The sequence below is a fragment of the Bos javanicus genome, chromosome 4 (assembly GCF_032452875.1).
Source record: "Bos javanicus breed banteng chromosome 4, ARS-OSU_banteng_1.0, whole genome shotgun sequence".
In the NCBI taxonomy this organism is placed as follows: domain Eukaryota; kingdom Metazoa; phylum Chordata; class Mammalia; order Artiodactyla; family Bovidae; genus Bos; species Bos javanicus.
The window spans coordinates 6482785-6503760 of NC_083871.1; the positions used below are offsets into that span (position 1 = coordinate 6482785).

At 41.1% G+C, this 20976-nt stretch overlaps 1 protein-coding gene across 2 annotated transcripts in view; it reads left to right on the forward strand.

The window, feature by feature from the left end:
* ZPBP (zona pellucida binding protein) overlaps positions 1-20976 on the forward strand; it is a 151469-nt gene that overhangs the window by 27290 nt on the left and 103203 nt on the right. For both annotated transcript variants that reach the window (XR_009735767.1, XM_061413354.1), the window contains exon 5: positions 16006-16224. Coding sequence is in view for 1 of the 2 variants with exons in the window: in XM_061413354.1 (XP_061269338.1) it covers positions 16006-16224 (219 nt within the window). In the remaining variant the exon portion in view is untranslated. The remainder of the gene's footprint in view (positions 1-16005; positions 16225-20976) is intronic.

A 20976-nucleotide genomic window follows, 5' to 3' on the forward strand; every position in this document is an offset into this window, starting at 1 on the left:
TAACTTCTCTTTTGATTTCTTCTTTGACACATTGGCTACTTAGAATTATGTTCTTTAATTTCTACACATTTGTGAATTTTTCATATCTTTTCTATTACTCTAATTTTATTATATTATGGGGTCACCCAGAATCGGACATGACTGAAGTGACTTAGCAGTAGCAGTCAAAGAAAATACTTTGTGTTATTTCAGTCCTTTAAAATTTATTTTGATTTGTCCCTTAAAATAGTTTCTATCCTGAGAATGTGCCATGAGCACTTGGGAAGAATGTATATTCTGCAGCTGCTAGATGGAGAGTTCTGTAGATACCATTTATGTATATTAGGTTTTGGCATTATTTAAGTGTTGTATGTCCTTGTTGATTTCTGCATAGTTGTTTATTATTGTAAGTGAGGTATTGAATTCTCTGAGCAATATTTTTAATTGTTTATTTCTTTGATTATTTCTTTTTTTCTTTTTTTGCTTCATTTTAGTGCTTTGTTCTTAGATGTGTGTGTTTATATTTTTCTCTCTTCCTGATACGTTGTCTTTTTTAATCATAAAAAAATGTTGCCCTTTATCTATGGTAGCATTTTTTGTTCATTCTAAAGTTTACTCTGCTTGACAGTTGAATAGCCATTCCTACTTTCTTGTGATTGCTGTATATATGGTGTATTATTTTCCACCATCACTTTAAGTCTATTTGTATCTTTGCATCTAATGCGTGTCTCATGTAGACACTAAGTTCATTGCTTTTTAAATCGATTCACAGTCTCTGCCTTTTGATTATATAATAATTCATTCACATTTAATGTTATTTATACAATTGGGTATACTTTATCATTTTACTTTATATTTCCCTGTCTTGTGTGTTGCTCTGTTTCTCATTCAGTTCAGTTGCTCAGTCATGTCCGACTCTTTGCGATCCTGTGAATCACAGCACGCCAGGTCTCCCTGTCCATCACCAATTCCCGGAGTTCACCCAAACTCATGTGCATCAAGTCGGTGATGCCATCCAGCCATCTCATCCTCTGTCGTCCCCTTCTCCTCCTGCCCGCAATCCCTCCCAGCATCAGAGTCTTTTCCAATGAATCAACTCTTTGCATGAGGTGGCCAAAGTATTGGAGTTTCAGCCTCAGCATCAGTCCTTCCAATGAACACCCAGGACGGGTCTCCTTTAGGATGGACTGGTTGGATCTCCTTGCAGTCCATGGGACTCTCAAGAGTCTTCTCCAACACCACAGTTCAAAAGCATCAATTCTTTGGCACTCAGCTTTTTTCACAGTCCAACTCTCCATTACATCTTGTGAATTAAGTGAATATTTTCTAATGTAGCATTTTAATTACTTTAGTGATTTTTACTCTATATATTTTGAGTCATTTCCTTATTGATTTCTCTAGAGATTACCACATATATCTTAACCTATCAGAATCAGCTTGATATCTTTACTAACTTAATTCTAGTGAGATATAGAAACCTTAAACTTAAGTAGATGCATTCCTTTTCCATGCTTTTTGTGGTATATTTTAAATATTATATCTGTAAATGTTCTAAAACTAACAATACATTTCTATATTTATTTTTGTATAATTTTATATATCTCAGAGAAGCTGAAATTAGAACAAGTGTATACTTATAGACTTTTTTACATGAATCTTGTTTATCATTTTTTATTTTCTTAAAATGTTCCTATTCTTCCAAGCTTCCATCTGTAATCATTTCTTAAGCTAGTACAGCCTTGCTTCTACCTACTTCCTTTCTGTTTCTATTGGAAAATCTGTGTTTATGTTTGGTCCCAGTGATAACATCATGCACACAAATTCTTTTATACAATTGCTTTTTAAATCAGTAAAGAGGAAAAGTAGAAATAAGCACTTATTCTGTCTTTATAATTACATAATTTACTGGTGTACCTTGTTTTTTGTGTACTGAGGTCATATTCTTTCAGTCTTGAAAATTCAAGAAAATTTGAAGATCTAATTAGTTTTATCCACTTTGATTAAAATTTGGTATTGGGAAGTTTGTGAAAAAAGTTTTAAAACACTTGGTCAAAAATCATCAGTCACTGTGAGACAATACTTATTTCTTAACCAGAGTTACAAGAGATAACGAAAGTAAACGGAAAACCACTTAAAAGCAAAGAACCTCACATAATCTTTTATCAGAAATGGCATTCCAAGAAAACTTTATTTTCTTAACAGAAAGAAAAATTTAATCCAAGCCTTACCTTAGCTTGCTCCCAACATAATCAGTTTACCCAACTGAATTCAATCCAATCTTAGAAAATCCTGATCATGCATAACTCTTTCAATACGTTTTCATAAATTCTCATGCCTTCTTTTACTGAAAACATATGTTTTACTTTCCTTAAAAGATTTTTCCACACCAAATTACTTTTCTTGCTGACAGATTTTCAAGAGATCAAAAGTCTAGTAAACCTACGTACAACAAAAGTATCATGCTTAACATTGATCACTCCTGAGACTGTATTATGTCTGTATTAATCTATATTAATCAAACCAACAAGCTTAAGCTACCTTCGGTACCAGATGTCAGTTTGGTACTGGATACTTTCCAGATGACTTCATTCTGGCCACATTACTTTATATGTCTGAGTATTTATATAAGCACTTAATTTTCCTTAAGTCAATTAAATATAGCTTCTTTTGTGAATTAAGACACAAACACGGAGGCCTCTTATTTCCTCTTCCAAAATTTCAGCCATGAATCAGGTACAGCAATGTAAAACCCATCTGTCTGCAAGAGTTTGGTTTAAATTTGGATTTCTAGCAGATGGGACAAATCAAGCTCACTTCTCTAGATGGCTAAATCCGTTTCACTAATATTTAGGGAAAGATGCTCAAAGTTTGTATTTTTCCTTGACAAGTTCCAAATTACTTACTCTCTTTTTCAAAATTTGCATTTAAAAAAGATGGTATAGAGAATGGTTTCTAGAGAAAAACCAGGTAGGATATTTGCATCTCAAAGGCACAGGCAAATCCCTCCTAGGATAACTTTGTTTCCCCTTTGTTTAGTACTTATAAGCCTCTTAAGATAGATGTGGAAGGTTTTGGGAGTGCTAAAAATATTGCTGGGTTTTGAATTATTTTTGGAGCTACACCTCTGGTCCTGTAAAGACTAGATTTGTAGAACAAGGAAAGTTTTTGGTTTTTTTTTTCCCCCTTTTAAAAAGGATTGGGTGGCTTCTCAGTGATACTGAGGGACTAATATAACCATTTACCTATGTTTGGATGTTTTACTTTGCCTCCTGTAGGTTAGGGGAGAAGGCCTCTTTGAAATTTCTATCCAGGAAGATCCCCTGGAGAAGGGAATGACTACCCAGGGCAGTAGTCTTACCTTGAGAATCGCATGGATAGAGGAGCCCGGCAGGCTACAATCCATGGGGCCGCAAAGAGTTGGACACGACTGAGCGACTGAGCAATGCACATACACATGGTTAGCTTAGTTGGATCAGTGGCCTCCCATTTTAGTACTCTATTTTCAAATACTTTTGGGTATCCTCCCTGGCTTTAAGAAGCTTCCCACATAGCTCAAATAGTGAAAAATCTTCTGCCTGCAGTGCGGGAGACACAGGAGATGTGGGTTGGATCCCCAAGTTGGGAATATCCCCTAGAGGTGGAAGTGGCAGTATTCTTGCCTGGAAAATTCCATGGACAGAAGAGCCAGGTGGGCGATAGCCCATAGGGTTGCAGAATTGGACATGAATGAGCATGCATATTTGTGTTCAGACCTTTGATCTGAGGAGGCTTGCCTACAGCCTCTCCCACTGGCACCCTCTGCTTGAATTCTGTAAGCACACAGATGGAACCATTCATGACACTATGGGGTCTGGATTTGTCCATTCAAAGGTAAATAGATAATGGGAGTCTGGGTGCAGGGAAGAAAACCACCTTTAGTTCTAGCACTGTGAACCAGTTCAGCCACCCATAGTTTTACAGCTTAGATGGGCTTGTCAACTGAAAGAGACATGCAACTTGAGAGTAGTGAGTCAAGTTTTATTTGGGGCAAAATGAGGATAGCATCCCAGGAGGTAGCACCTCAAATAGCTCTGAGAGACTGCTCCCAAGAGGCAGTGGGGGAAGGTCAATATATAAAATTTTGGTGAAGGGGAAGTTCAGTACAATTAAGCACTCAATTTATAAAAGATTTTCTGCTAGTCATGAGATGCTGAGGTCCTCATGAAGGGATTTAGTGCTTTTCTAGATATGAAGAGATGCAAGAATTGGGATCATGAGGTCAGTTCCTGAAAATATCTAACTATCTAAAGCCCTGTCCCAGCAGATTCCCTGGAGCACAGAGTGCCTCACTCCACCCTGAACTCCTTCAGGGGTGTTGAAGGTCAACAGCTGCAGCACAGGTTCAATCTCCTCAGAGGCAGATGGCAGATATCCTAGTTGTTCAGTCACTGGCAGTGCTCTTGGCAGGTGTCATTTTGTATCTGACAGGATGGAATGGTGATCTCCTCTAGTTTGAGACTGTGTTAGATTCCTCTGGCCAAGACCAATTGTTTGTCCTGGTGGCTGCCATCTCCATAAGGATCTTCAGCTTGGGCTGTTTTCTGGAATTTAGTGAGCAAGTCCCTCCCGACAAGCAGATGGGGCACTTGGATGTGAGCAGAAATGGATGTGCAAAGGTAAAGCCTTCTAGCAAGCAGTTGACGGGAGGGGTAGATTACTTGGTTTGGGCTTTCTGTCCATCCCTGTTATACAACATTGAGAAGACAAGTGTCCAGGGACATCAGTTAGCACACAGTAGACAGTCCCCATATTTAGGAAGAAAATGGCTTTCCTACCTGCCACATCAAAGATTACCAGAGGTTCCTCTGGAGAAATGATCAGGTATCCTTTGGGAGCCAGGGAAAGTCCTGGGCTCCATTAGTCTTCGGTCCTCTTACCATCATTGGTTTGGTAGCCCCAGGTCCCCTTTGGGACTGAGGGCAGTTCCTTTTCCAGTGACCTTCTCATTTTCATATCAAGCAGAGTCCTAGTGGACTTTTTCCATACAGGCAGCATTTGTTTTTCCAGTGACCCTATTGGTCACACTTAAAACAACAGATATTTTCTCAGTGAGACAGAGGCTCTGATCCAGGCTTCCTGGTTCTTGTCCTCACCATGGGTTTTCACAAGGGTGGGTAACCCTGAGGTGGTGCAGGGGTTAGGGCTGCCTCTGGTAATTGTGCTGTTAACTTTTGAATCCTTTTTGCCCTTTCAACCCTATCTCTATTGTTAAATACTACAAAGGCCAAATCCATGAGCTGATTTATGGGGGTCTAGGGTTTCACTTTCACTTTTCACTTTCATGCATTGGAGAAGGAAATGGCAACCCACTCCAGCGTTCTTGCCTCGAGAATCCCAGGGACGGGAGTCTGATGGGCTGCTGTCTGTGGGGTCGCACAGAGTTGGACATGACTGAAGCGACTTAGCAGCAGCAGCAGCAGGGTTTCCAGGTCCCCAGATGGGAGTTACAGATAAATGGTCTAGATGACTGTCCCCACTCAGAATTGGGGGGAGTAGGATTTCCCAGCTGTGGATCTCAGGGAGGTGAAGTCGTAAGGGGATCATCTGAAACATCAAGCTCCTGAAGGGGAAGAAGGCACTTTGAAGGGATGTGAACCAGGCACACCTGGCTGGAGTTCTTTAGACCTGGATTTTGTAATAGCGTCATGGACCTTTGGATGGATGGGACTTACTCCCCCCGCCATTTTCCTTTCCTTTTACAAAATAGGCCCAGCTGCAAGATGGTATTGTAATTCAGTCATCCAACTTTTTTTTTTGGCCGCATCTCTTGGTTTCTTAGTATGTATTGGGATCATGCAGTATTGCAAAAGAAAATTAATTTCTTTTCCTTAAACCATCCTGTCTAAATTTTCTCCAGTTAGCTAATATGCATCCTAGCAGGGAGTCCTTCAGGATGCTTGTAGTCGCCCCCGTTTTTTGTTGGGATATTTTGATAAGACAGGGGTCTGATTGATCCTTGTCAGACAGTAGTTATTTGTCCTGGCATTTTCCCAGTGTCAACAATGGGGTCCCTGTGAATGCCTGAAATCTGCCACATTGGTTAGCTTGAGGAGGCCCCTTGGATTAGTTAAGAAAAGGAATAAAAGGCAGTGGGGGAAGAAGCAACCAGAATCCCAGGGCCTAGATCCGTTAGAGACAGAGGGAGGAGACCTCCCTGAGCCAGCTGAACAGATTACCTTTATCACTGAAAGAAACAAATAGAACTGAAGGGTATCTCTCCTCAGGATGTGGTCCATGTGATGTTGAGGAGGGCTGTTGTTGAGTCACTAAGTCATGTCCATTCTTTGCGATCTCATGGATGGTAGCATGCCAGACTCCTGTGACCTCCACTATCTCTCCGAGTTTGCTCAGTCTCCTACCAATTGAGCAAACTCTGGGAGATAGTGGAGGACAGAGAAGAGCTACCTCTTCATAGAATTAAAAGAGGCAAAACCCAATCTGCCGGCAAAGCCAGCAAGCAGGAGCAGGGATCAATAGATAGTCCAAGAGGTCAAGAGAGGAGGATATAAGAGAAATCTAGGACAGGAGGGAAGATGTACAGTCATGATGCTTCCCAAGAGACATTTGTAAGCCCACTACCTCCTCTCAGGGGTTGGTAAAGTCTGCCTGTGACCCCCACGAGATAAGTGCTTACCCACACTTCTATTCAAGGGTGTCTGGGCGCCCCACCAGATGTGACCCTTAAGAGGAGCATGACACCTGGCTTGGTATCACAACTGATGATGGGGTTGAAATAAGGAGGAAGACTGAGTGGGGCTAGGAAGGTGCACAGCTGCAAGCTTCATTGCAGGGAGGACTCTGGAGGGAAGTGCTTGCCCACGACATTCTCTTGGGGGTGCAATGATGCTGTAAGCCCCAAAAGTATTCGGGGAGGGCCAGGCTACAAATCTGGAGGAGGATTCAGGGAATTTCTCAGTTTGGGCCCTCTCATAGTTCCAGCATCCTGGAACTGGGGCTGGGATGAAGGATGAGCAGGGAGGGGAGGAGCCACAGGGGAAACTCAGCCAAGCAAGTTGTCAGTTGCGTGTGACACAGTCTTTATTTGAATGTCCAATGGTCATCTTGTGGATCTTCTCAAGTTCACAGAGATAGAACGATAGAGGAAAGCAAAAGATCGAGGGCCCTTGGCCTTGTGGGCTCCTTCACAGCCAGAAAACTGGTCTCTGCCAGATCCTGCAGGCAGCGTCAGCTACCACCTAAGGGACTACTTGAATCTACATGGCTTGTGACAAGTCCCTGTCACCCTTCAGAGCGGGAGCTGTAGCCCAACAGGTGGATGGAGATTATGCTCTTTGAGGCCCCTCTTGGGCAACAGAAAAGATGTTGAAGGAAAGAAAGTGGCGCACAAGAGGATTGTCAGGTCCCAGGTCTTAGAGTCCCTGGGATGGCTGCCAAGCATGGGTTCTTGGCTTCTAGCAGGACAGAATTCAAGAAAGAGCCATAGTAAAGAGAAAGAAAGCTTATTCAGGGAGATACACACTCCATAGACAGAGTATGGGCCATCTTGGAGGACAGGAGACACTTGAGTATGGGCATTATCACTTTTTATAGGGCTGGCTAATTTCACAGGCTAATAAGTGGGAGGAGTATTCCAGCTATTTTGGGGAAGGGGTGGGGATTTCCAGGAATTAAATTAGGCCATTGCCCACCTTTTGACCTTTATGGTTTGGAACTGTCAATGGCGCCTGTAGGTGTGTTATTTAGCTTGCTGATGTGTCACACTGAGCCTGTACTGAGGCGCAAGGTCTAGTGGAAGTTTACTCCCTGACCATCTTGAACCTGTTTGCTTCTAATCAGTTTATGTCATAACCTCAGGCTTTGTCATCCTTTTAAAGGTTGTGCCCTGTGGATTCCTTTCTCAGTTTAATGTGCATATCTATTGTTTTCAACAATCCCCTGGGGCATAAATTCCTCTAAAACTGATCCAATTAAATGTGGGTTCCCCAGGTTCTTCTTTGAGATGTGTTCTGACCTCAGGGATGTTCCTTCCATCTGACTCTTCCAGTGTTGCTCTCTGACAGACTAGGCCACCTGCCATTAAGCCTGTATCTCCAATGAGTCTACAAACCTTCTCCAGGTTGTCTTTCTCCATACTGCCAGTGTTTCTGAAAGTGCCCCACAGTTGATCACAAAGTTCCTTCGAGAAGAGATTCTGAACTCTCTGTTCTGTGGTCTCTTTGTGTTCTCATCCCTGACAGACTCTGAGCTGCAGCTCTGGAGCTGAGGCTGGGGACAGTGGCATTCTTCTCTTTGAGTGACACCCTGCATTAGGCTTCCCTGGTAGTTGGTAAAGAATCTGCCTGCAATGCAGAAGACCTGGTTTGATTCCTGGGTCAGGAAGATCCTCTGGAGAAGGGATAGGCTACCCACTCCAGTATTCTTGGACTTCCTCTGTGGCTAAGATGGTAAAAAATCTACCTGCAATGCAGGAGACCTGGGTTCAACCCCTGGGTTGGGAAGGTCCCCTGGAAAAAGGAAAGGCTACTCACTCTAGTATTCTGGCCTGGAGAATTTCATGGGCTGTATAGTCCATGGGATCACCAAGAGTCGGATAGGACTGAGTGACTTTGACTGCGTTAGGAACTTAGTATTTGGTGGAGGGGTAGCAGTAGCAGCCTCAGAGCTCTTCAGTGTGTTTCTCCTGGTGTGGAGCCTTCATGCGATGAGCTAGATCAGGGTGATGGGCTCCCAATTTTCTCAGAATTGCTGTAGCCAGGTTAGAGCCTCCATCTTACAATGTGGGGATGACAGAGGAGGGTGCGAGCCCTCACCTCTCAGCTGTCCTCACCTGCAACTTCCATGTAGCACCAGATACCTCTGGTCTGCACAAGAAAGACTTTTTCTTGTCCTTTCTTATCTGTACCAATCTGGGTTTCCCTCAGTTGAGCTGAGAAGTGGAAAGAGAGAAAGAACCTGGGTTCAGATCCACAGAGTCCCACTGTTCTTACTGACTTGCAGTAAGAGTGTTTAGTGTTATTCTGTTTCTTTCCCAGTGGCTCGGAGTTAAAAGCTTCTGCCTGCAATGCAGGAGACGTAGGAGATGCGGGTTTGATTCCTAGATGGGGAAGGTCCCCTGGAGGAGGAAGTGGAAGCCCACTCCAGTATTCTTGCGAAGAAAATCCCATGGTCAGAGGAACCTGCTGGACCATAAGGGGTCGCAGAGAGTCAGACATGACTGAGCACGCATGTGGCAGGGCTGGAGTATTCTGTTCAGACATGCTTGAGGAGGTTTTTTGGCTTCATAGGGTCTTAGCTATGGCACATGGTATCGTCTTTGTGTCATGCAGGATCTTTCATTGTGGTGCGTGGGCTCTCTAGTTGTGGGGCATGGACTCTATTTGTGGTGTGTGAGCTCTCTAGTTGTGGGGCATGGAATCTCTAGTTGTGGGGCATGGACTCTGTTTGTGGTGCATGGGCTGTCTAGTTGTGGTGCGTGGAATCTCTAGTTGTGGTGTGTAGGCTCTCTAGTTGTGGGGCAAGGACTATAGTTGTGGTTTGTGGAATCTCTAGTTGTGGTTCATGGACTCTAGTTGTGATGTGTGGGCTCACTATTTGTGGTGCGTGGGTTCTCTAGTTGTGGGGCATGGACTCTAGTTGTGGTGCGTGGGCTCTCTAGTTGTGGTGTGTGGGCTCTCTAGTTGTGGGGCATAGACTTTATTTGTGGTGTGTGGGCTCTCTAGTTGTGGTGTGTGGGCTCTCTGGTTGTGGGGCATGGACTCTAGTTGTGGTGCATGGGCTCTCTAGTTGTGGTGTGTGGGCTCTCTAGTTGTGGGGCATAGACTTTATTTGTGGTGTGTGGGCTCTCTAGTTGTGGTGTGTGGGCTCTCTGGTTGTGGGGCATGGACTCTAGTTGTGGTGCGTGGGCTCTCTAGTTGTGGTGTGTGGGCTCTCTGGTTGTGGGGCATAGACTTTATTTGTGGTGTGTGGGCTCTCTAGTTGTGGTGTGTGGGCTCTCTGGTTGTGGGGCATGGACTCCAGTTGTGGTGCGTGGGCTCTCTAGTTGTGGTGTGTGGGCTCTCTGGTTGTGGGGCATAGACTTTATTTGTGGTGTGTGGGCTCTCTAGTTGTGGTGTGTGGGCTCTCTGGTTGTGGGGCATGGACTCTAGTTGTGGTGTGTGGGCTCTCTGGTTGTGGGGCATGGGCTGTCTACTTATGGTACATGGGCTCAGTAGTTGTGTCATGAGAGCTTAGTTGCTCCTAGGCATGGGGGATCTTAGTTTCCTGACCAGGGATCAAACCCATTTTTTTTGCATTGCAAGGTGGGATCTTAACCACTGGACCATCAGAGAAGTCCCCTAGAAATGTCTGAGGGATTTTAATTGTTGATTTTACTTTTAGTTCAATGTGTCAGAGAGTGTGGTTTACATAATTAATTTTTAAATTTGTTGACTCCTTTAGGATCTCTAAAAATCTTGCCCTTTGACTATTTTTATTTATGGAATACTAATTAAACATATTTATTCAGTTCAGTTCAGTCACTCAGTCGTGTCCGACTCTTTCAACCCCATGAATTGCAGCACACCAGGTCAAACTCATGTCCATCGAGTCGGTGATGCCATCCGGCCATCTCATCCTCTGTCGTCCCCTTCTCCTCTTGCCCCCAATCCCTCCCAGCATCAGGGTCTTTTCCAATGAGTCAACTCTTCGCATGAGGTGGCCAAAGTACTGGAGTTACAGCTTTAGCATCATTCCTTCCAAAGAACACCCAGGACTGATCTCCTTTAGAATGGACTGGTTGGATCTCCTTGCAGTCCAAGGGACTCTCAAGAGTTTTCTCCAACACCACAGTTCAAAAGCATCAATTCTTCGGCACTCAGCTTTCTTCACAGTCCAACTCTCACATCCATACATGACCACTGGAAAAACCATAGCCTTGACTAGACGGACCTTTGCTGGCAAAGCAATGTCTCTGCTTTTGAATATGCTATCTAGGTTGGTCATAACTTTCCTTCCAAGGAGTAAGCGTCTTTTAATTTCATGGCTCATCTGCCATGATGAACCAGTCACCATCTGCAGTGATTTTGGAGCCCAGAAAAATAAAGTCAGCCACTGTTTCCACTATTTCCCCATCTATTTCCCATGAAGTGATGGGACCAGATGGCATGATCTTCGTTTTCTGAATGTTGAGCTTTAAGCCAACGTTTTCACTCTGCTCTTTCACTTTCAACAAGAGGCTTTTTAGTTCCTCTTCACTTTCTGCCATAAGGATGGTGTCATCTGCATATCTGAGGTTATTGATATTTCTCCTGGCAGTCTTGATTCCAGCTTGTGTTTCTTCCCGTCCAGCATTTCTCATGATGTACTCTGCATAGAAGTTAAATAAGCAGAGTGACAATATACAGTCTTGACGTACTCCTTTTCCTATTTGGAACCAGTCTGTTGTTCCATGTCCAGTTCTAACTGTTGCTTCCTGCCCTGCATATAGGTTTCTCAAGAGGCAGGTCAGGTGATCTGGTATTCCCATCTCTTTCAGAATTTCCCACAGTTTATTGTGATGCACACAGTCAAAGGCTTTGGTATAATCAATAAAGCAGAAATAGATGTTTTCCTGGAACTCTTGCTTTTTCGATGATCCAGTGGATGTTGGCCATTTGATCTCTGGTTCCTCTGCCTTTTCTAAAACCAGCTTGAACATCTGGAAGTTCATGGTTCATGTACATATTTATTAGGGTTTCTCAATTTATCATCCATATTTTTGGCTTGTATAGTATCAATATATGCAGATCTTTAAATGTTTATAGCCCTGTGTTTTAGGTACCTTTATGCGATTTGTCAAACTATTCTTCAAGGATGTTATGTCTGCAGTTCAGCTAGTCTGTTCACTTAATGTTTTAACTTTGGTGCCATTTGTTTTTCTGTTTCAGTGACCGTACTTTCCACCTCCAGTATTTCCAGTTGTATCTTTGTCTCTAAAATCTCCACTTATTGTTTAGTCATGTCTGCTGGACTTTGTTCTGTAATTTCCTATTCTTGTTTACTACTTTAATACTTTGAGATACATTTCTTAATTTTGTTTTTAAATTTTCATAATATGTGTGAAAACTTGTTTGTATCCATATCCTTCACAAAAATAGGTGTTATTGCTCTTTAATTTGTATAGTGAGTATAAAATGCTATGCCATTGTCATGATTGCAGTTTCCTTAGTACTAGTATCTCTGAGCATCGTATTCTGTGCTTATTATTCCTTCTGAGGTGTTCTATTTCTGTTTTTTACCTGGTTTTCTAAGTTGTGTTCTTACCAATTTCTAGTAAGTTCAAGTACTCTAACTCTGAATGTATATATGAGTAATTTTTCTATAGTGGTCTAGGGACTCCTGGGAGTCCTGAGTCCCTTTCAGTGGGTCAATAAGGTGAAAACTATTTTATAATTATACTATGATATTATTTACTGATTTAGCTGTGTTTAGATTTGCAGTTATAGTGGGTAAACTACTGTGGAGTAATCCACAATTACCCGAAAAAGCTGTTAAAATGTTTCTTGCCAACCAACTACATATCTTTATGAGGCAATAAACCAGCATGTCCCATGTCATTGAATGCACAAGCCAGTGTACAAATCCAGCTAACTTCTCTTAAACCAGACATTAAACAGCTTTTCAATGTATAAAACAATACTGCTCTTCTCACTGATTCTTTTTGAAGAATGTTATTGTGCCTAAAAGGGTTTTTAAATATTACTGCCTGATGAGTTTTTACTATCTTAAATTTGATTAATAAACATTTTTAAAGTTTTTCAGTTTGAATATCTAGTAATTTAAATATTCGTAGCTACATCCTACATAAAAGTTCTTTGATGGATTCTTAGGGATTTTTAAGAATGGATGTAAAGGGATCAAAACCAAAACTTTTGAGAACAGCTTCTGTAGATTTTTCCTGTCATTTTTTATCATTTTTATTTTTCTAGAGCCATATATATCTATCGTCTTTTAAAGCCTCTGATTTTTGCACGAGGGTTTGATTTTGTGAATTGTTGCAAGGGTTCACTGCAAGGACTTGGAGTTACATTGGTGGCTAAGGCGAGGAATATACAGTAGGAGCAGCATGGGGATCGGCATGGACTGAACCCGGAGGAGTCCCGTTGAGGCCTCCTGTGCTCAGTCCTTCCAGTGTGAGGCCACATTGAAACTCTCGCTTATTTAGTGGTGAGAATCCAGTAGCCTGTGTGCTGACTCAGTACCCAAGCATTGATTAGGAGCTAGTCATAGAGGCTGACAACAGAAGTCCCAGACTTCAGAGGCGCAGGGTTTACTTCCTCGAGTGAGAACCAGTTTTATCATGTGGGGAACAACGCCTATTTAGGTAGGAAATGTTTACCAGCCAAGGGCCAGTCCTGTAGGCAGCCTGCGGTGTTCTCTTTTATACAACTTGTTAATAACTCTTTGACACCTACACGTGGATCCTGAATTGCTGTGTGTGTTAATGTGTACTTCTCCCAAAGTTAAGGAGCACTCTTCAGAAGAGGATACTCTTGACACAGTTTTTGAGAGCATTTTGGAAGTATTGTGGCTTATATTCAGGCTTCTTTCTATGGAAGGCAGTAACATGATACATGCCAGAATTCTTGAAAGAAAAAAGAGTTCCTTTTTGGTCCATGAATAGGGAACACTTGCTCTGTTTGCAGTCCTTGTGGTGAGTCTTGCCCCAGCTTCCAGCTTCATCTAGTGAGATTCACTCTTTTTTTTTTTTTTTTTTTTTGAGGTTCACTCTTCTACATGGTGCTTGTATCACATCACATGGCTTGGATGTGATCAGTCATGATACAATCATTATAAATCAATTACTTATCATATGGCAATGTATGTATCGGAGAAGGCAATGGCAACCCACTCCAGTACTCTGGCCTAGAAAATCTCATGGACGGAGGAGCCTGGTGGGCTGCAGTCCATGGGGTCGCTAAGAGTCGGCATGACTGAGCAGCCTCACTTTCACTTTTCACTTTTATGCATTGAAGAAGGAAATGGCAACCCACTCCAGTGTTCTTACCTGGAGAATCCCAGAGACAGGGGAGCCTGGTAGGCTGCCGTCTATGGGGTCGCACAGAGTTGGACACAACTGAAGCGACTTAGCAGCGGCAGCAATGTATGTGTCAGTGAATGCATGATAAGTTTTTAAGATTTATGTAGAAATGTGACATTTTCAGTTTTCTTATTCATAGTTTCATGGACCTTTTTGGTGTGGGGACACAAATCTTCCTTTAGCTTACAGAGCATTGTCCCTTTTTATCCCTGATTAATTTCTTCTCTGTCTTCTCTGTCCTTTCCTGGAACTCCTTCCATTTGACATTGTATATCTAGGATCTCTCTTCCTTTTCCCTTATTTTGCTCTTCTAATTTTGCTCTGCACTACACAAGAATTCCATTACTTCATTTACAAACATATAATTATATTTTTAACCTCATTTTCATGTATTCAGTTGCTTTTAAAATTTTCAGTATTTGTATTTAAAAATTTTTCCAGAATTATTTTCATATTTACCATCTCCTCTCTTCTACAGTAGCTTTATAGTAGTTTTATGGATATGTTTTTTATATTTACTAGTTAGAATTTTACATATTTACAAATGATTCCAACATTAATTTCTTTTATGTTATTTTCCCTTGTTTTTTCATTTTCATATTTTTCTTTAATGCTCCTGTATTTCCCCAGATTTGGTTAGGAAAGTCTGGTTTTCATTCATGATTGTAAATTAAACTGGTAGTTTTCTCACTAATTATAAGCTGTCTGATGTCAGCCTTGAAGACAAAGCCTGGCAGTACTCAATCTCTGCATTTAACTTTGGCTCAAATGAACAGGTAGGAAAGTGAACGGTGGTGGCTCTCATCTCAGTGCTGGTGGTGAGTGTTGCCGTGGCCTGAGAGCCGGGAACAGGCCCCTTATTAGCAAAAATAGCAACAGAGCTCTCTGTCTTGGAAAGTAAACTTTTCTGATTTTTAGTATTGTAGATTTCTTATCATTTTTATATTTCTTGTATCATTTCAGTGAGATTTTGAAGTCTATAGGGGAAAAAAAGGCATTCTCAGTTTCAGATGTTATAATTAAACTCAAGGGACTTCCCTGGTGGCTCAGAGGTAAAGGATTAGCCTGCCAAGCAGCAGACACAGATTCCACCCCTGGATCGGTAAAATCCCTTAGAGAAGGAAATGGTAACCACTTCAGCATCCTTGCCTGGGAAATCCAATGGACAGAGAAGCCTGCTGGGCTAAGTCCATAGGATTGCAAAAGACATGACTTAGTGACAAAACAACAGTTGAACTCAATATAGCTTGTAGATATGTTAGAAGCATGCTTTTTTTTTTTTTTTTTTTTTTACCTATTGTTAAATGACTAATTTCTTCCAAGATAAATATTTGAACTTACAGAAGTTTCCCTTCTGAGTTTGAGGCATCAAGACATGGTGGTAAAGGGCGTAGCCTCTGGGCCAGGGTCCAGAGCTGGAGTCTCAGTTTTCACAGCATAGACATTAGTCATGTGATGTAATCCCTGCCTCCCTCATTTTCCTCATGATGGATGTAAAGATTATCCAATATTAATAAATTAAAGAGATTTAAATGAGTTACTGTTTGTAAAGGGCCTCTAATAGTACCTATAAGTCACTTGTAACTGCTAGATGAGTATTTGTTAAATTAAAAATAGTATGTATATACAGCTATATATAAAAACATACACAGTTGACATTTGAACAACATGGGTTTGAACTGTGTGGGTCCAATCATACATGGATACTTTCAGCAGCAAACATGATCCACATCCTGGGATGCAGAGCCCAGGATACAGAGAAACAGGTAAGGAGGACTGACTATAAATTACACGTGGATTTTCAACTGTGACTGGCAGGAGGGGTGTTGGCATTCCTAACCCTGTGTTGTGTTGTTCAAGGCTTAACTGTATTATGAATTTTTTCAAAATAATAATTTGTCTTTAAGAATTGAGATGTATTTGAATTCCTTAAATAACCGTCACCGTGTTCTCTGTTTAATTTTTCGCAGCTTATCGTGAGCCGCATTATTATTACCAGTTCACAGCTCGATATCATGCAGCTCCCTGCAACAGTATCTATAATATTTCTTTTGAGAAGAAACTTCTTCAGATTTTAAGCAAACTTGTTCTTGACCTTTCATGTGAAGTTTCCTTACTTAAGTCTGAATGTCATCGTGTTAAAATGCAAAGAGCTGGTTTGCAAAATGAATTGTTTTTTACATTTTCAGGTAAGTGTACACAATTCTTTAAGGAAAACGAAGTTAGAATGTGAACTAATTCTAGAGCTGTGTTGTAAATTACCAGAAGCGTTTTTAGAATGTAAATACTATAGATCTGAATGTTTCTTATTCTTTACTTTCACATCTTAGTTCTAATAGCCCTCAAATAAATTTCTGTTAATTCATGTACTTAATGAAAAGTTTGGATTCCCAAATAATTTAAACATTACTATCATAATTTACGACAGAATATAATTTAATAAAAGGAATATTTATCATGGTATTTAGCTACCAAGATTTAATTTGTAAAACCATATAATTATATAATAAATAGGTTAATAGTGTAGACCAGAGAGACCGTTCTAACAACTTAGTGTGTTTTTCCTAATAGTGCAGAGTAAAAGCCCAATATTTTCTGGAAAACCAAGAATTGGACTTCATATCTGAGGCCTTAGGTTTATAAAGGGCCTGTTTATGAGTTAGCATTTAGGAATAGCCATGCATATGTTTTTAATGAGGCCCGGTGGCAATCTCAGTGTGCTGTTTGCTGTTTCCTTTCTTTCTTCCTTACTCTCCGTCCTTGATTCATCTATTTTCGGTGTTTGATTGCACTTACCATTTCTCTGATATTCCCTTTGCCTTTTCTTGGTACATCTAGAATTGAATGATTAGATATGAGTGAGAGATGTGAGGCTTTCAGGGAAAAGAGTAAGTTGAGTTCAACACCATTTTCCAGTCTTTTGTCTTCTTTACTCATTTTTTCTTCTGCCGAAAAACTTGGAGAGTTGTTTTCCAGTGTCTGAGGCAAACTATGAAAGACGAATTATGAAAGATGCTTTCCTTAGCTCATCACAGACCCACTGTTAGCATTTATGAGAGTTATGGGGTATTTGTACCTGGTGTGTTTAATAAATGCTATCAGTAGGTATTTAATACTTATTTTTATATTTTTAATTGGAGGATAATTTCTTTATAATGTTGTGGTGGTCTCTATCGTACACCAACGTAAATCAGCCGTAATACAACACACACACACACACACACACACACACACATATATGTATGTATGTATATCTCCCCTCCCTCTTGCGCCTCCCTTCCATTCCAGCACTCTAGGTCATCACCAAGTGCCGGACTAGGCTCCCTTTTTAGCTTGCTGCTAGTTATCTGTTTTACAGATCAGATCAGTCCTCAGTTGTGTCCGACTCTTTGCAACCCCATGAATAGCAGCACGCCAGGCCTCCCTGTCCATCACCAACTTCTAGAGTTCACTCAGACTCACATCCATCGAGTCAGTGATGCCATCCAGCCATCTCATCCTCTGTCGTCCCCTTCTCCTCCTGCCCCCAATCCCTCCCAGCATCAGAGTCTTTTCCAATGAGTCAACTCTTCGCATGAGGTGGCCAGAGTACTGGAGTTACAGCTTTAGCATCATTCCTTCCAAAGAACACCCAGGACTGATCTCCTTCAGAATGGACTGGTTGGATCTCCTTGCAGTCCAAGGGACTCTCAAGAGTCTTCTCCAACACCACAGTTCAAAAGCATCAATTCTTCGGCACTCAGCCTTCTTCACAGTCCAACTCTCACATCCATACACGACTACTGGAAAAACCATAGCCTTGACTAGACGGACCTTTGTTGTCAAAGTAATGTCTCTGCTTTTGAATATGCTATCTAGGTTGGTCATAATTTTCCTTCCAAGGAGTAAGCGTCTTTTAATTTCATGGCTGCAGGCACCATCTGTAGTGATTTTGGAGCCCAGAAAAATAAAGTCTGACACTGTTTCCACTGTTTCCCATCTATTTCCCATGAAGTGATGGAACCGGATGCCATGATCTTCATTTTCTGAATGTTGAGCTTTAAGCCAACTCTTTCACTCTCCACTTTCACTTTCATCAAGAGGCTTTTGAGTTCCTCTTCACTTTCTGCCATAAGGGTGGTGTCATCTGCATATCTGAGGTTATTGATATTTCTCCCGGCAATCTTGATTCCAGCTTGTGTTTGTTCCAGTCCAGCGTTTCTCATGATGTACTCTGCATATAAGTTAAATAAGCAGGGTGACAATATACAGCCATGATGTACTCCTTTTCCTATTTGGAACCAGTCTGTTGTTCCATGTCCAGTTCTAACTGTTGCTTCCTGACCTGCATACAAATTTCTCAAGAGGCAGGTCAGGTGGTCTGGTATTCCCATCTCTTTCAGAATTTCCCACAGTTTTTTGTGATCCACACAGTCAAAGGCTTTGGCATAGTCAATAAAGCAGAAATAGATGTTTTTCTGGAACTCTCTTGCTTTTTCCATGATCCAGCGGATGTTGGCCATTTGATCTCTGGTTCCTCTGCCTTTTCTAAAACCAGCTTGAACATCAGGAAGTTCACGGTTCACATATTGCTGAAGCCTGGCTTAGAGAATTTTGAGTATTACTTTACTAGCGTGTGAGATGAGCGCAATTGTGCAGTAGTTTGAGTGTTCTTTGGCATTGCCTTTCTTTGGGATTGAAATGAAAAGTGACCTTTTCCAGTCCTGTGGCTACTGCTGAGTTTTCCAAATGTGCTGGCATATTAAGTGCAGCACTTTCACAGCATCATCTTTCAGGATTTGGAATAGCTCAACTGGAGTTCCATCACCTCCACTAGCTTTGTTCATAGTGATGCTTTGTAAGGCCCACTTGACTTCTCATTCCAGGATGTCTGGCTCTAGGTCAGTGATCACACCATCGTGATTATCTGGGTCATGAAGATCTTTTTTGTACAGTTCTTCTGTGTATTCTTGCCATCTCTTCTTAATATCTTCTGCTTCTGTTAGGTCCACACCTTTTCTGTCCTTTATTGAGCTCATCTTTGCATGAAATGTTCCTTTTGTATCTCTGATTTTCTTGAAGAGATCCCTAGTCTTGCGCATTCTGTTGTTTTCCTCTATTTCTTTGCATTGATCGCTGAAGAAGGCTTTCTTATCTCTTCTGGCTATTCTTTGGAACTCTGCATTTAGATGTTTATATCTTTCATTTTCTCCTTTGCTTTTTGCTTCTCTTCTTTTCACAGCTATTTGTAAGGCCTCCCCAGACAGCCATTTTGCTTTTTTGCATTTCTTTTCTATGGGGATGGTCTTGATCCCTGTCTCCTGTACAGTGTCACAAACCTCATTCCATATTTTCATCAGGCACTCTATCTATCAGATCTAGGCCCTTAAATCTATTTCTCACTTCCACTGTATAATCATAAGGGATTTGATTTAGGTCATACCTGAATGGTCTAGTGGTTTTCCCTACTTTCTTCAATTTAAGTCTGAATTTGGCAATAAGGAGTTGATGGTCTGAGCCACAGTCAGCTCCTGGTCTTGTTTTTGCTGACTATATAGAGCTTCTCCATCTTTGGCTGCAAAGAATATAATCAGTCTGACTTCGGTGTTGACCATTTGGTGATGTCCATGTATAGAGTCTTCTTTTGTGTTGTTGGAAGAGGGTGTTGTTATGACCAATGCATTTTCTTGGCAAAACTCTATTAGTCTTTGCCCTGCTTCATTCCGTATTCCAAGGCCAAATTTGCCTGTTATTCCAGGTGTTTCTTGACTTCCTACTTTTGCATTCCAGTCCCCTATAATGAAAAGCACATCTTTTTTGAGTGTTAGTTCAGGTGATAGTGTACATATGGGAACTTCCCTGGTGGCTCAGTGGTAAAAAATCCACCTGCCAGTGCAGGAGACACAAGAGCATGGGTTTGATTCTTGTGTTGGGAAGATGAGCTGGAGAAGGAAATGGCAGCCCACTCCAGTATTCTTGCCTGGAAAATCTGATGGACATGTCAGTGTTACTTTCTCAATTTGTCCACCAGTCCATTCTCTACGTCTGTATCTCTCTTTCTTCTCTAAATAGGTTCATTTCTACTATTTTTCTAGATTCCATATATGTGCATTAATAAATGATACTTGTTTTTCCCTTTCTGACACTATAACAGGCTCTAGTTTCACCCACCTCACTATATTTGACTCAAATTGTTCCTTTTTATGGCTAATATTCCATTGTATACATGTAGTACAACTTCTTTATTCATTCACCTGTTGATGGACATCTAGGTTGCTTCCATGTCCTGGTATTATGTGCTGCAGTGAACGTTGGGGTACATATGTCATTTTGAATTTTTGTTATCTCAAGGTATATACCCAGTACTGTGATTGCTGGGTCACACAGTAGTTTTATTCCTAGTTTGCTAAGAAATCTCCATATCGCTCTCCATAGTGACTGTACCGATTTATTTATTTATTTATTTATTTATTTTTTGACTGTACCGATTTACATTCCCACCAACAGTGCAGTAGGGTTCCCTTTTCTCCACATCTTCTCCAGCATTTACTGTTTGTAGATTTTTTTGATGACGGCCATTCTGACTGGTATGAGGTAATAAACTCATTGTAGTTAGGATTTGCATTTTTCTAATAATGAGCAGTGTTGAGTACCTTTTCATACGTTTTTTGTCCATCTGCATATTATCTTTGGAGAAATGTCTGTTTTGGTCTTCTGCCCATTTTTTCATTGGACTGTTTGTTTTTCTCATATTGAGCTGTATGAGCTGCTTATAATATCTTGGAGATTAATCCTTTGTCAATTGCTTCATTTGCAATTATTTTTTACCATTATGGGAGTTATATTTTCCTTTTGTTTATTGTTTCCTTTGCTGTGCAAAAGCTTTTAAATTTAATTAGATCCCATTTGTTTATTTTTGTTTTTATTTCCATTACTCTAGGAGGTGGGTCAAAGAAGATCTT